At 44.8% G+C, this 14,525-nt stretch overlaps 1 protein-coding gene across 1 annotated transcript in view; it reads right to left on the minus strand.

Annotated features, from left to right (window-relative positions):
- GORASP2 (golgi reassembly stacking protein 2) overlaps window positions 1-3,962 on the minus strand; it is a 36,863-nt gene extending 32,901 nt beyond the window's left edge. Inside the window, exon 1 of the mRNA XM_032293006.1 lies at window positions 3,576-3,962. Coding sequence (XP_032148897.1) covers window positions 3,576-3,638 — 63 coding nt within the window. The 5' untranslated portion in view covers window positions 3,639-3,962. The remainder of the gene's footprint in view (window positions 1-3,575) is intronic.
- Between the last annotated feature and the right edge of the window lie 10,563 nt (window positions 3,963-14,525).

Genomic DNA, 14,525 nt, shown 5'->3' on the forward strand with positions numbered 1-14,525 from the left:
AGAAGCCCTAACATTTTTCCTGGCTTACATTAGAATTGGAGAACCAAAATAAAAGTGCCCTTCATGGTGAGCACAGAATCTGACCCACTGTACAAGGGAAAATCTGAAATACGTTATTTTTAGAAGAAGACTTCTACACAAATTTTGAAATCTTCCACTAGGAGTCCACTTCTTTTTTAAAAGTAACTTTTTGTAACTATATTTTTGGTGTCTATATAAGTATTTAACGATCACTTCAGAAATCCTAGAAAATACATTAATGTTAGAAAAAAAAGTCACCATCCAATAATAATTTTTCAGACATCCTGGTTTATTACCTTTCAGCTTTATTTTCCTGAGTGCTCAAATGCACCTGCACATACACAGGGTGTTTGAAACACAATTTTGAGTGAATGTTTAGCATTCTGTCTGTGGTTAGGCCCTGATTAGTTTAACGATTCCTCAGCTGTTGGATATCTTGGTTGTAACTGTTATCCTCTTATGATAACTTTTGGCCATATAGTCCTTGAATATGTCACATCATTCAAAATCTTTGTGAAACATGGCTAAGGGGCGATGTTAGGCCCAGGGAAAAAAAAAGACAAAGAAAAATACTTCAACAGTATTTGACTTTAGATGGCGAGATTACAGGTAATTTAAATTCTTTGCTGTACTTTTTAACCTTATTCAAATATTCTCTAATGGACACATGCTGACAATCAGAAAACAATGTAGTTATTTACTAAGATGAAGATCAACATTTATATAGGCAGCTACCATTAAAATTCAATACAGTAATTGGGAAAAGTATGTATTTTATGTGAAAACAAAAAGTAGAATTTCAAGTTGTAAATATGTACTTATAACAACAGAAGACTAGAAAACCAAATGTTCAACACCAGGAAGTACTGCTTAACCAAACTATAGTACAACAGACTACCATGAGCTAACTAAAAGCATGAGGCAGATCTCCACTTGCTGCTATAGAAACACTGCCAAGATAGGTCATCAGCTGAGAAGACTGAGGCGTGCAACAGCATGGATCATATGATTCCAAGGTAACAAAGAGAAACAGAGAGAAGGGTGTGAGAAGAGATTCTTTTAAAAGCATAAAATATATCTGAAAGGCTATGTAAGAACTGTCCACAGTGGTTACCTCTGTAGTGGGGATATGAAGTTGAATATAATCCCAATCATGAAAATACGCACTCATACATAAATAGAAAACATATAAAAAAGAACCACATTGCTCATAACCGAACTTCTAAATCCATTTCAAGGCTGTCCCCTAAAGATTTTTAGATGGACATTGAAAAATAATGAAAAATATGGAAAGTTCAATCTATCTGAATTATAGGGACTCGTAAAATCATAAGACAGCAGTGGATATAGATATTATAATTGATATTTCAAAAGCCAGTCATATAAGTTTTTACTACAATAAGGAAATGGCCAGGGAATTGGTTATTCAAGAAAACTAACTTCTAATTAAATCATTCTAGAACTTGTCGAATATGGGTGATTTTATTCAAAAACTTCCTGCCGGTTACCCCGGTTTACAAGCTCGGTAATCTAACAATGAAACATATCGCTGTCCATTTAGGCAGTAACAAATGAAAGGAAGACATTTTTACATGTTAAGATTTAACATAGCACTTTTCCCTCTAAAAACAAAGATAAGAAAACCAATTACAGAATCAGAGGCAGAGGGGGTTAGGAACTCAGACACAAAATTCTCCTAAACTAGATTATTACTATTTTAAAGCTCTCTTTAATAAAAGTCTAACTAAATAAGAATTATTTCATCATGTGCAACATTAATGCTCCAGATGCAGACTGGTAACTAAGGTTGTCCCTAGTGTTTCTAAAAATCAGATTTATAGATTAATAACACATCTGCGCTACTGAATATGTATGAACCCTGATTTACTTGAGTGCACTCACATAAAGAAAATACAAACTTGTTTTATGTTGGAATGAAGTCCTTAAGTTGGAATCCTTTTGATGTGTATGGCTTTCTTTCAAACACTCCAGACTTTTTTTTTGCTTATTAACACTAATGTGTTTTACTGAGTTTCCCTGAGTGCATGTATTATAAAAATATCACGAATCTCCAAGGATTCATGACCACAATCAGCCACTGTGAGAAACAGCTGGTAATACTGGGTAACACTCCAGGGTAGAGAACTCAAAATCAGACAATAGAAGGAAAAGCACAGCTTTCACCTCACATCTGGGAACAGACAATTCTCCTTCCATTTCCTCTCTTAGTGTGGCACTTGGGGGTTTGGTTAGCTGAAGGGGATAGAAAAAGAATACGGTTTATTTATAGGCGCCCTTTTCCTTTTGGGAAAATAAAAAAATCACCCTTTCCTACCAGGAGTATGGCTAGAGGAGGAATTTTTAGTGTAATGGAAAGGCAATAGACAGGATAATCCTGAAGATCAGAAAGATGATCTGTCTCAGCCTTGTCCAGCAGCTGGACAATTTAAGAATGTTGTCTCACGTAAAACAGGGGACCCAGGGCAGGAAATGAAGGTAGCACCAGGAAATGCACTCTCTTACTTTCAGAGAAAACGTTCTTGCCTGTGAGGAGCTAATATTGAGTGACACTCTATTACACCCCTAAATGGCGCTAGGCGCTGGGGAAACTCTGTTGACAGTTCATCATGTTAACACTCACACAGGTGTCACAGCACACAACCATCAATGCTACTTCTAAAGCCACCGGATTCCATGAGGAAAAGACCACTTGCTTTGGACCACGCAGGCCCAGGCCGTTCACAGGTAGGGGCTTAGCTAACGCCTTTTCAGATACTATGTTTCTCTGTGTGCTGGCAGCTAAGCTAGGGTTGCTTTCCTTTATTTACTGTGATTTTTTTTTTTTTAAATTAAAATACTCCTCTGCATTACCTCTTTACCACCGGGGACCTAAACCTCAATCTGCACCACACCCTCAGCAGTCGGAACAGAACGGAAGTTCCCACTCCAGGAAATCTTGGAGGAGGAGAGTTGGGAGGGTCAGGAGTGGCACAGAAGAGGCAAAGTCTTGTCAAAATCAAGTCTAAGTCTGTCGAACCTACTTCCAGCCCATTTCGTTTTCCATCTCCTGCCCCGCTGACCTTTCTGGCCACTTGGCCGGCACCGAGGTGACTTAACACCTGCCGCCGCAGGCCCCGCCTCGGGACTGCGGGTCAGGATCCCTCTCCTAGGAAAGCGCAAAGGCTGCCTTCACAGTCACCTCTTTGGAGAGGTTGCCCCCACGCCCTTCCTAACTTTGGAAGCTAAAAACGAGGGGATGGAAGGAAAAGAAGGCCGTGCGGAAGGAGGGCAAGGATGTCCTCCTTCCCAGGGCCGTCCCCCGGCCGAGTCGCTCTAGCCGGTCCTCAGCCGCGGACCCCAGGCCCAGGGCGCTCTGCGGAAGCGGGATGCAAGCGGCCTCCGGCACCAGCCTCCGCCAAAGCAGCGCCCGCGGCCGCCGCTCCTTCGCGAGGTCGGGCCTGGCTGCCCCGTGAAGGAGCCCAAGGGGGCCTCCACCTCCCCGCCGCCGGCCCCGCCTCCAGCCCGCAGCTCCGGGCCGCCGTCGGAGCCCTTACCCGCAGGACGTGGTAGCCTTCTGTGCCCCCGCCTGGGATCTCGACGCTCTGCGAGGAGCCCATGGCGGCGGGCGATCGGTGTGGCCAAGCCGGGCTCCGCTCTGCTCCCGCCCCCTGCGCACCGCCCGCCCTGCTCCTCCGCGTAGCACTTGGGACGTGGCACTCGCTGCCGCCGGAGAGCCGGGCCGCACAGCCAGCCGGGAAATCGTCTCCGCTGCAGCCCTGGCAGCTGCGACGCCGCAGACAGCGCCACCTGCCGCGAGCCACCGGGAGGGGCCCCAGCGCAGGCGGGCCGGGAGGGCGGAGGGGGAGGGCCGCGGGAGGACGAGGAGGTGCCTCGTCGTGCTCGCGAGAGAACAGAAATGCGCTTCCCTCAGCTTTGGCGCCTTGCTACGGGGTCCTGGATTGGACCAGATTTATGCAGACGCGTTCCCGCTCGCTCGAAAGAACAGTTACTTGGTTGCAGCTCCCCCTGGTGGCCAGAGGCAAGGAAAAGCGTGCTCCTGAACAGGAGCGAACTCAGCCCTCTGTTCTAATGGTGTAAAGGTCTTTCCCCAGAGTGTACAGCCGAGGGGAACAGTGGCCCTCTGTGGACTGCACACCGCATCTCCTCAGCTATATTTTATTTTTTTTATTTTATTTTTTTTTGAGACGGAGTCTCGCTCATGTTACCCAGGCTGGAGTGCAATGGCGCGATCTCGGCTCACCGCAACCTCCGCCTCCTGGGTTCAGGCAACTCTCCTGCCTCAGCCTCCTGAGTAGCTGGGATTACAGGCACGCATCACCATGCCCAGCTAATTTTTTGTATTTTTAGTAGAGACGGGGTTTCACCATGTTGACCAGGATGGTCTCGATCTCTTGACCTCGTGATCCACCCGCCCGGCCTCCCAAAGTGCTGGGATTACAGGCTTGAGCCACCGCGCCCGGCCCCTCAGCTATATTTTATAAAAGGAAACGTTCCCTTTATAAAACATAGGTCTCACAGAGTCACCTACCAATTTTTTTTTGTTTGGGTTTTTTTTTTTTTTCCTCTCCCTCCCTAGTTGTGAGAATAAGATTAGAGGATTGGTCACAGTCAGAGCGACGCCAGTGCGGGAAGCACGGTTGGATTTCCCTGGCGTTCCACCACCTGCTGCTGCTCGGTTCCCCGTCCCACCTCCTTCAGGTAGCCAGGTCACACTGAGGATTATTCCGTTGTCGGATTCCGTTGCTGCTTTAGCCCCTGACGTGTACTCCCTCTGAAACCCCCAGTTGCCTTGTGGTCAGTTGGACTAACGGTGCGTCAACCAGGTATGATGTGGATTCCGAAGTGAGCAACGTAAGTACATGCAGCCACCCATGAAGGATTAGCCCAAGATGGTTAACTTGCCTCTATGGCATCTTTAGTTTGATATTTACAGGAAGTCAGGGGAATTGAGGAGCAAGTAAAATGACACCACAGGGAACCAGGCAAATACAGGAGGTGGGCCTTCCTTCGGGACAGCTGGCCAGTTCTCCTTATCGGGTCAGAATCCTATGAAAGTGTCTATGCCGGATTAAAAGGAACACGAAGAACATAACCAAGAGACACAGTGCAAGGGCTTGAGTTGGGGGCCAACTGGGAAAAATAGGCGTAAAGGACATTTTTGGCTCATTTGGAGAAATTTGAATATGTGCTGAGTATTAGAAGTATTCATATAGAAATATGGAAATTATTGTCTTTTTGTTTTGTTTTGTTTTGTTTTGAGACGGAGTTTCGCTCTTGTTAGCCATGCTGGAGTGCAATGGCGCGATCTCGGCTCACCGCAACCTCCGCCTCCTGGGTTCAAGCAGTTCTCCTGCCTCAGCCTCCTGAGTACGTAGCTGGAACTACAGGCGCGCACCACCATACCCGGCTAATTTTTTTGTATTTTCAGTAGAGACGGAGTTTCACCATGTTGACCAGGATGGTCTCGATCTCTTGACCTCGTGATCCACCCACCTCGGCCTCCCAAAGTGCTGGGATTATAGTCCTGAGCCACCGCGCCTGGCCTATTGTCTTTTAAAAAGCTGATTACAAGACAGGATGTAACTTAAACGATATGCAAAACATGTCCTCAAAATACAGATTAATATATATGTATGTATATGAAGATGTGGGAGGAGAAGATGAACCAAGGGTTACAATGGTGATCTCTGGGTGGTGACAGAGATGTTTTGTTTTGGGCTGGTTCCATATACTATGATACTCATGAACTGCTTTTGTAATAAGAAAATATTGTTTAAAATTTAAAAATAATTTTCTTTGCTATCAATAAGTGGGCTTTTAGAAAGCCTAATAAATACATAAATGAGATCTCCAGTTATTAGGCTTCTCAAGGACAGGGTCTGCAGTGGAGTCGGCTCTGTGTTCTTGATATTTACCACAGTGCCTAGCAGCTAATTCAACAAATTAATAAATTTAATTCAAGAGAATAAATAAAAGAACTAGATCTAATTATAATGTTCTCATTCTGCTTGGCAATTATAACCATCTTCATGAGAGTTTCATAAGCTGTTGCCATGTTCAGTGGTCAAAATTTTTGGGCCAGTTGTCTCCCGTGTGTCTGATGCCAGCCACGGCTTGTAGAAGCCAGGATGTGGATCACTGGTGGTCCGTGGGCAAGTCCAGCCCTTCCTGAGAGCTTTACTGTATGTTTCAGCTTCATGAGTGGTTGCTTGCTGTCCTCCACACAAGTCATTTACTTTCCTACCTTCTTGATTTTATTCATGCTATTCCCTACTTCTGGAATGCCCTTCCTTACATTTTCCACTTACAAAAATCCTAACTTTGAAAAAATTCTAATCCTTTAAGACCCATCTCAAATATTAGTTATTTATCCTTAAGGTCAGAGTGACTCTCTCCTTGCCTTGAGTTTGTGGACCACTTAGTTCCTTCATTTCTATAACATCATCATCATCATCACAGGCCCGTCTTCCACTATTTATGGTCCATTCATTGAGAGCAAGGATCATATGGTTTTTTCTTTTCTTCTTTCTCCCTTTCTTCCTTCCTTCATTCCTTCCTTTCTTGCTTACTTGCTTTTCTCTTTCTTTTCTCCTTCCTTCTACCCTCCCTCCCTCTCTCCTTCCTTCCTTCCTTTCTTCCTTCCTTCCTTCCTTCCTTCCTCCCTTCCTCTCTCTCTCTCTCTCTCTGTCTCCTTTCTTTCTATGGGTCTCACTCTCTCAGGCTGGAGTGCAGTGGTATGATCACACCTTGCTGCAGCCTCCACCTCCTGAGCTCAAATGATCATCCTGCCTCAGCCTCCTGAGTAGCTAAGACTACAGGCAAGCGCTAGCACACCTGGCTAACTTTTTGATTTTTTGCAGAGATGAGGTCTCACTCTGCTGCCCAGGCTTGTCTCTAACTCCTGGGCTCACATGATCCTCCCATCTTAGCCTCCCAAAGTGCTGGGATTATAGGTGTGAGCCACCGCGCCCAGCCGATCATGTGTTTTCATCTTCAGATCCCCAGTTCCTGGTTGAGTGTTGGGAACATGGTAGTACTGTTTGTTGATTTGAATTGACTGTGTTTTATGAATAGCTTTAAAGCCTTTTCTTTTTCAGAATCAGTTAATAAGTTACCTCTGTGGCTACTGTTTGTGTCTCATCAAAATCTGTGTTATTTTTTCTTTTTTTCCCTAATCCCCAGGGTGATGGTAAAAACCTGTGTTATTTCTTTAGCGGCAGTCAGTTGGCGGTGAGGTACAGGGCCCACCTGGTTTGGGACTGAAAAAATGTGAGAACGGTTGCCCCACTTTTCCTGGTGCCAGTTGTCTTCCTCTTTTAGTTGGGGAATACACTCCAACAGAAGGCAAAGAATAAAATCTCAAGGAAGGTGCCAAAGCTAATATAAATAATACAACATGATGGAGGGAACACATGGGAGATTAGTGTCAAATCAGCCTCAACTGGAGTAAGAATCTGCTATGGGCAGGTTGGTATTTTGAAACTTCAGAAACAGCAGAAAAACGAAGTCCAGCAAAAGCAAATGTCTACAGGCTAAAAAATCAAACGAGAAGCCATCTATTTTTCTGGAAGAAGCATCTAACACTCAATTTGGTGTGTATTCTGAGTTTCATTAATTCTGAATTCTTCCTTTTTTTCCCTTCCCCTTCCCCTTCCTCTTCCCTTCTCCCTCCTTCCTTTTTTCCTCCCTTCGTTCCTTTTTTCCTTCCTCCCTCCCTCCCTCCCTCCCTCCCTCCTTCCCTTCCCTCCCTCCCTCCCTCCCTCCCTCCTTCCTTTCCTCCCTCCCTCCCTCCCTCTCTCCTTCCTTCCCTCCCTCCCTCCCTCCCTCTCTCCCTCCCTTCTTCCTTCCTTTCTTCCTTCCTTTTGACAGATTCTCACTCTGTCACCCAGGATGAAATGTAGTAGCACAATTTTAACTTGCTGCAACCTCCACCTCCTGGGTTCAAGTGATTCTGGTGTCTCAGCCTCCTAAGAAGCCGGGATTACAGGCATGCACTGCCATGCCCAGATAATTTTTGTATATTTATTAAAGATGAGTTTTTGTTGTGTTGGCCAGGCTGGTCTCAAACTCCTGGCCTCAAGCAATCTGCCCACCTCAGCCTCCCAAAGTGTTGGGATTACAGGTGTGAGCCACCCCACCTGGCCAATTCTGAGTTCTTGTAAATAAGTGGTTCATGATGGAGGGTTCATTTTTATCATATGCATCAAATATCTCTTATCTGAAATGATTGGGATTTTGGATTTTGGATTTTGGAACATTACTGGTTGAGAATCTCTAATCCAAAAATCTAAAATCCAAAGTGCTCCAATGAGCATTTCCTTTGAATATCATATCAGTGTTCAAAAAGTTTTGAAATGGAGCATTTTGGATTTTGGATTTTCAGATTAGTGATACTCAACTTGGTATTGGCTAGTGCAGCTTTATCTTTTTGCCTTCAGAAAGCCCTGAGAAAGTTTGGTTCCTACCATATTTGGGTAAGAATCACATTGGATAGGGCAGACATGGGGGGGGGTCTCCTAGTCTAGTATGTTTTGCTGAGGGAGCAAAGCACATGAGACCACCTAAGAGACCATGTTATGTGCCATGCACTCTCAATCACAGCTGACTGGACTGGAGGGGAACACTCACATACAGGCAGTCAACACCCACACTGAATGAGGTGGCCTTTAGAAAAGGTCCTACCTGCCACAAGTGGATGGTAGTGACTAGCTATACCAATCAGTTTTTCTCTTTGGGGACTTGGAACTGGGAAATACAAGGAGAGACTCAATCAGTGTACATTTATTTGCATATTATAATGTAAGCTCCATTAGGGCATGGACTTTGCCTGAGTGTCTACTACTGTACTCTTAGTAGTAACAAAGAGCTGGCACATAATAGTTGCTCAATAAATGGCTGTTGAGTGAGTGAATGGTCATGTTAATAGTCATGCTGATGGCAGTGGCAGCCTGTGTGGAGTGGCCATTGCAAGTACGCCAGCTGTATTAGGGGAGGTGTGGCCAGGGCTGTGCACTCCTTGGAGCCCGTTGGGGGCCAGGAATGGGTGATCCTCATGGGAGCCCCTGTTCCCTATGGAGTTGGTGGGTAGGAGCCCACCAACTCCTGGGTGCAGCTGTAGCTGCCCAGCTATGGCTCCAGACTCAGAAATCCCAACACTCTCAGAGGCCCAGGAAGCCCCCTTCCCCCACAAGCTCAGAAGTGCCTTCTCCCACTCCCTGGCCTCTCCATATCCCCAGAACCCACTCTGGTGTAGAACAAAGTTGTGGCCAAGCCCAGGCACTGTTGCAACCCAGCGAGGTGTGTGTGTGCTTGGGGCAGTACTGAGGCACCAGCCCTTTGCTGCCTTGGCCCCCTTCAGACTTTAGGCACCAGTGAGCATGGGAACAAGGCTGGGGTGCTGAATGAGGTTTGACACAGGCCTGCAGGTGCCCCTTGGTGCAGACAGTCTAGGCACCACAAATGGCATGTTGATGGTGGCGGGAGACAGAGACAGATTCCTAGGTGGGAAGAGGCAGGTTCCTGATGAAACCCTGTTGTCAAGCCAGGGATGCCCCGAAACCTGGGGGACCTACTGCCAGCTCCAGGTGGAGTTCATGACCCAGAGAGAGAACTTCCTTGATGTCTTTCGGCCAGTTGGATGATACCTTTTCCATGGACCAATCAGCATGTACTTCCTCCCTACTGAGTACATAAAAACCACAGACTCAGCCAGACTCAGAGACTCATCAGGATTACCTGCTTGTGAAGAGGAGTTACCCACTTTGGGTCTCCTCTACCCTGTTTGGGAATACCTGCCTGTGGATAGGAGCTACCCAGTTTGGGTCTCCTCTCTGCTGAGCTGTTCAGTATCCCAGTAAAGCTCTTCTCTGCCTTGATTACCCTCCAGTTGCCCATGCAACCTCATTCTTCCTGGATGTGTGACAAGAACACAGGACCCACCAAATGGCAGGAGAGAAAGGAGCTGTCTCACTTCCCTGGCTGGCTCCCTGAGCTATGGTGGGAGCTAAAGGGGCTGCAACACTGTAGCCCTCCCATCCTCCATTGGTACCAGGCAGCCGCCCTATGTGACAGGAAGCAGCAGTGGGGCCAGGCTAGCCCAGAGCTGTGGGCCAGAGTGTGGTGGCAGGACTGAAAGAGCTGTAACACAAATAGCTGAAACATGACCTCCAAAACACACACCCCACCCCCACTCACCATGCTGTGGGCAACAAGGCGAGAAGAGCTGTGGCCCTTCTGGGAGTCCAGACCTCAGGGCTCCCTGAGCCAGGGCTGTGACATACTGTAACACCCTCTTTGGGGCCTTGTGTTTCCTGGTGTCTCTGAGCTTTTGGATGCCACCAGACTCCCCTCTTCTAGATGCTGGTACTCACAGTGGAAGCCACTTGTGGTATGTCTGGTCCAGTTGTGGCCTCGCATGGAGCTGGTGCCTGTCCCAGTGCTTGGAGCTGCCCACCCTGTCACAGCAGCCAGTGTGCCTGGCTGTACAAAGAGGCCAGACCCCATGCTCACTCACTCACACACTTCTTGCTGCTCCACACCTGACTCACCCTTGGCAGGTGTGGGATCCAGGCCAGTAGCATGAGCCAAGTGCAGCCTGCCAGGCTGAGTGAGCAGAACGAGCCCAGCAGGCGCAAGCAAAACTCAAGCAGAGGTGCTGCTGATCACAGAGGTTTCCGGCTGTCAAAGCAACACCATAAGGATCCTGCAACAATGTCAACAGAAAAGCACCAGACCAGTGGTTCTCAAGCTGGGGTATGTATCAGGTTCACCAGGGAATCTGGTAAAATACAGAAGTACAAATGCTAGTCTACTTCGATGAGCCTGGGTCCCAGTATTTGTCATTAGTTTCCAGGTGATTCTAAACACACGTTTTAGAACTTCCCCATTAGAGCAATGTTTAATAAACCTCTTCTCTTTCATGGGTAATCAGATAATGAATAAGAATCTTTAGAACTGGGAGGAATCCTCTTAGCAATCAGACTTGGCCACAAAGGCCCAAATTGTGCTCAGTTTCTTATATATCTTTGTCATTTCCATCACCTTTATTGTCAAACTTTTTTTGTATTTATTTTTTAGACAAAATGTTGATTTTGGAATAATTGTAAATTAAAAAAAATTTTAGTAGAGAGAGAGAGATCTTGCTAGTTTACCCCGGATGGTCTCGAACTCCTTAACATTAGCTTTAGGGAAATAAAAATTAAAACCACAATGAGATACCACTACTCATCTGTTAGAGCAGCTAAAATAAAAAGAGCTGGCCAGGTGCAGTGGCTCATGCCTGTAATCCTAGCACTTGGGGAGGCTGAGGTGGGAGGACAGCTTGAGCCCAGGAGGTTGAAGCTGCAGTGATCCATGTTCACACCACTGCACTGCAGCCTGGATGACAGAAGGAGACGCTGTCTCAAAAATAAAATAAATTTTAAAAAGCTGACAATACTAGGCACTAGCAAGGATGCAGAGCACCTAGAATGTGTGAACATTGCTGGTGAAAATGGTACAGCCACATTGGAGAACAGTTTGGCAGTTTCTTATGAAGTTAAACACTTAATATATGATCCAGTGATCTCACTCCTAGATATTTAGAGAAGATAAATTTCTATCCAAAATGTTCATACAAAAACCTGTATTTAACTGTTTATAAGAAGCTTTGTTGTATGTTTACTATTAATCTGTCTGGAAGTAAACTAAACTCCACAATGAGCTCTTCCCACTGGGTGCATACCCTAGGGAAAAGAAGCTCTTCCCTACAGAGTCTTTTCATGCCATCATTGCAGGGTGAAGGGATCACTTGACTATCCATGGTACAAATGTTCACAGTGCAGCCACATAGCACCTGGAGGAAAATGAGGGCAATGTTGGGGATAGAGTGAATGAGAAAGGGAGAAAAAGAATGAATTAAGGAAGGGAAAATTATTTAGCTACTTGTAAAGAATGGAATTGACCCCATCGTCTCAGGTTCTACCTCCTAGAGGCTGATCAGGACACTGTAGGGCACACTGGTGCCATTTCAGTGGAACTGTGCTTAGGACTTCTCTTTGAGCATTTAAGGTAACGTCTACAGGAATGTTGTCAGGCTGGACATCAACCTCTTAGGGGGAGGGTGACCTTAGTGCCTTCCTTTCAGCTATGGCATGAAGTTACCAAAGTGAATAGATGGAAAGAAATATTTTTCCCTACAAATCATCCTGGAACAATTGGATAGCCAAATGCAAAATATAAACCTCAGCTCTTCCCACACCATATAAAAATTAACTTGAAATGGATCCTAGACCATTTTTTTTTACCCAAATGTAAAAACAAAAGCTATAAAACTGCAAGAAGAAAAAATAGAAGGGCATCTTAGCAATTTGGATTTGGCAAAGATTTATAAAGAGGTCTCAAAAAACACAGTAAGTTGACTTACCAAAATTTAATGCTTTTTCTCTTCAGAAGACAATTGTTAAAAATGGAAAGTCACAGAATGGGAGAAAATATTCTTAATACATATATGAAACCTACAGATGACAAAACGATAAATGACTTGAAGGAGAAAGACTAGGAAGGCAAATTTATAAGGAAAAGGTACCATCTCAAGAGGCAGTAAGGCAAAGAATTGAAACAAGTAATTATAGAAGATGAAATCAGATAGTCAATAGAAATATGAAAAAAGGCAAGTATCTCCAGTAAAAAATTTTAAAGTCAATTAAAATAGGTTCTACCAGCCAGGCACAGTGGCTCACACCTATAAACCCAGCACTTTGGGAGGCCAAGGCAGGCAGATCACCTGAGGTTGGGAGTTCGAGACCAGCCTGACCAACATGGAGAAACCCTGTCTCTCCTAAAAATACAAAATTAGCCAGGCATGGTGGCACATGTCTGAAATCCCAGCTACTCAGGAGGCTGAGGCAGGAGAATTGCTTGAACCCAAGAGATGGAGGTCATGGTAACCTGAGATCACACCATTGCACTCCAGCCTGGGCAACAAGAGTGAAACGATGCCTCAAAAAAAAAAAAAAAAAAAAAAGGTTCTACCTCTATTGAAAACTATAAAATATTACTGAAAGAAATTAAAGGAGACCTAATTAAATGAAAAAAAAATCCCATGTTCCTAGATTGGAAGACAATATTGTTAAGATAGCAACACTACTCAAAGTAATCTAAAGATTTGCTGCAATATCTATCAAAATTCCAACAGCCTTTTATTGCAGAAATGGAAAAGCTGATATTCAATTTATATGCAATTGCAAGAGACCCCCTCCCACCTCCCACAATTACCAAATAATTCTCAAGAAAAAAAGTTGGGAGTGGTGGTTTATGCCTGTAATCCCAGTACTTTGAGTCTGAGGTAGAGGATTGCGTGAGCCTGGGAGTTCAAGACCAGCCTGGGCAATGTAGTGAGACCTCATCTACACACACACACACACACACACACACACACATCAAAAAATTAGCCAGGCATGGTGGCACATGCCTGTAGTTTCAGCTATTCAGGAGGCTGAGGCTTGAGCCCAGGAGGTCAAAGCTTCAGTAAGCCATGATTGCATCATTACACTCCAGTCTGGGTGACAAAGTGAGACCCTGTCTCAAAGAGAGAGAGAACAAAATCAGAGGACTCATACTTCTTGATTTCAAAACTTACTACAAAAATATGTTAATCAAAACGTAATACTAACATAATAATAGAAATATAAATTAGAATTGGGACTCCAGAAAGAAATGCACACATCCACGGCCAATTGATTTTTGACAAGGATGCCAAGTTTACTCAATGGCAAAGGAATAATCTCTTCAACAAATCGTGCTGGGACAACTGGAGAACCACATGCAAAAGAATGAAGTTGGATTCCTACCACACTCTACATATGAAAAGTAACTCAAAATAGATTAATAACCTAAGCATAAGAGTTAAAACCATAAAGCTCTTAGAAAAAAAATATTGGGAAACCTTCATGACTTTGGATTTGGAAATAGATTCTTAGGTATGATACCAAAAGCACAGGCAACAACAACAAAAATAGATAAATTGCACTTTGTCAAAATGAAAAACTTTTGCACATCAAAGGACATTATGAAAAAAGTGAAAAGACAACATGTATAATAGGAGAAAATGGGTTGGGCTCAGTGGCTCATGCCTGTAATCCCAGCACGTCGTTGGGTGGCTGAGGTAGGAGGATCACTTGAGGCCAAGAGCTCAAGACCAGCCTGGGCAACATAGCGAGATCCCACTCCACAAAAGATTTAAAAATTAGCCAATCATGGTGATGTGCACCTGTAGTCCTAGCTACTTAGAAGGCTGAGGCAGAAGGATCCCTTGAGCCCAAGAGTTATAGTGATCCCAAGGTTATTGTGAGCTATGATTGTACCACTGCCCTCTAGGCTGGGTGACAGAGCAAGACTCTGTCTTTAAAGAAAAAAAAAAAGAGTAAGAGAAAACAAAATAATGTATCTGAAAAAAAAGTTTAACATTCAGAATACATAAAGAACTCCTACAGCCGGCCCTGCTC

The sequence above is a fragment of the Sapajus apella genome, unplaced genomic scaffold (genome assembly GCF_009761245.1).
Source record: "Sapajus apella isolate SASKATOON/1434 unplaced genomic scaffold, GSC_monkey_1.0 scaffold28, whole genome shotgun sequence".
NCBI classification, from domain to species: domain Eukaryota; kingdom Metazoa; phylum Chordata; class Mammalia; order Primates; family Cebidae; genus Sapajus; species Sapajus apella.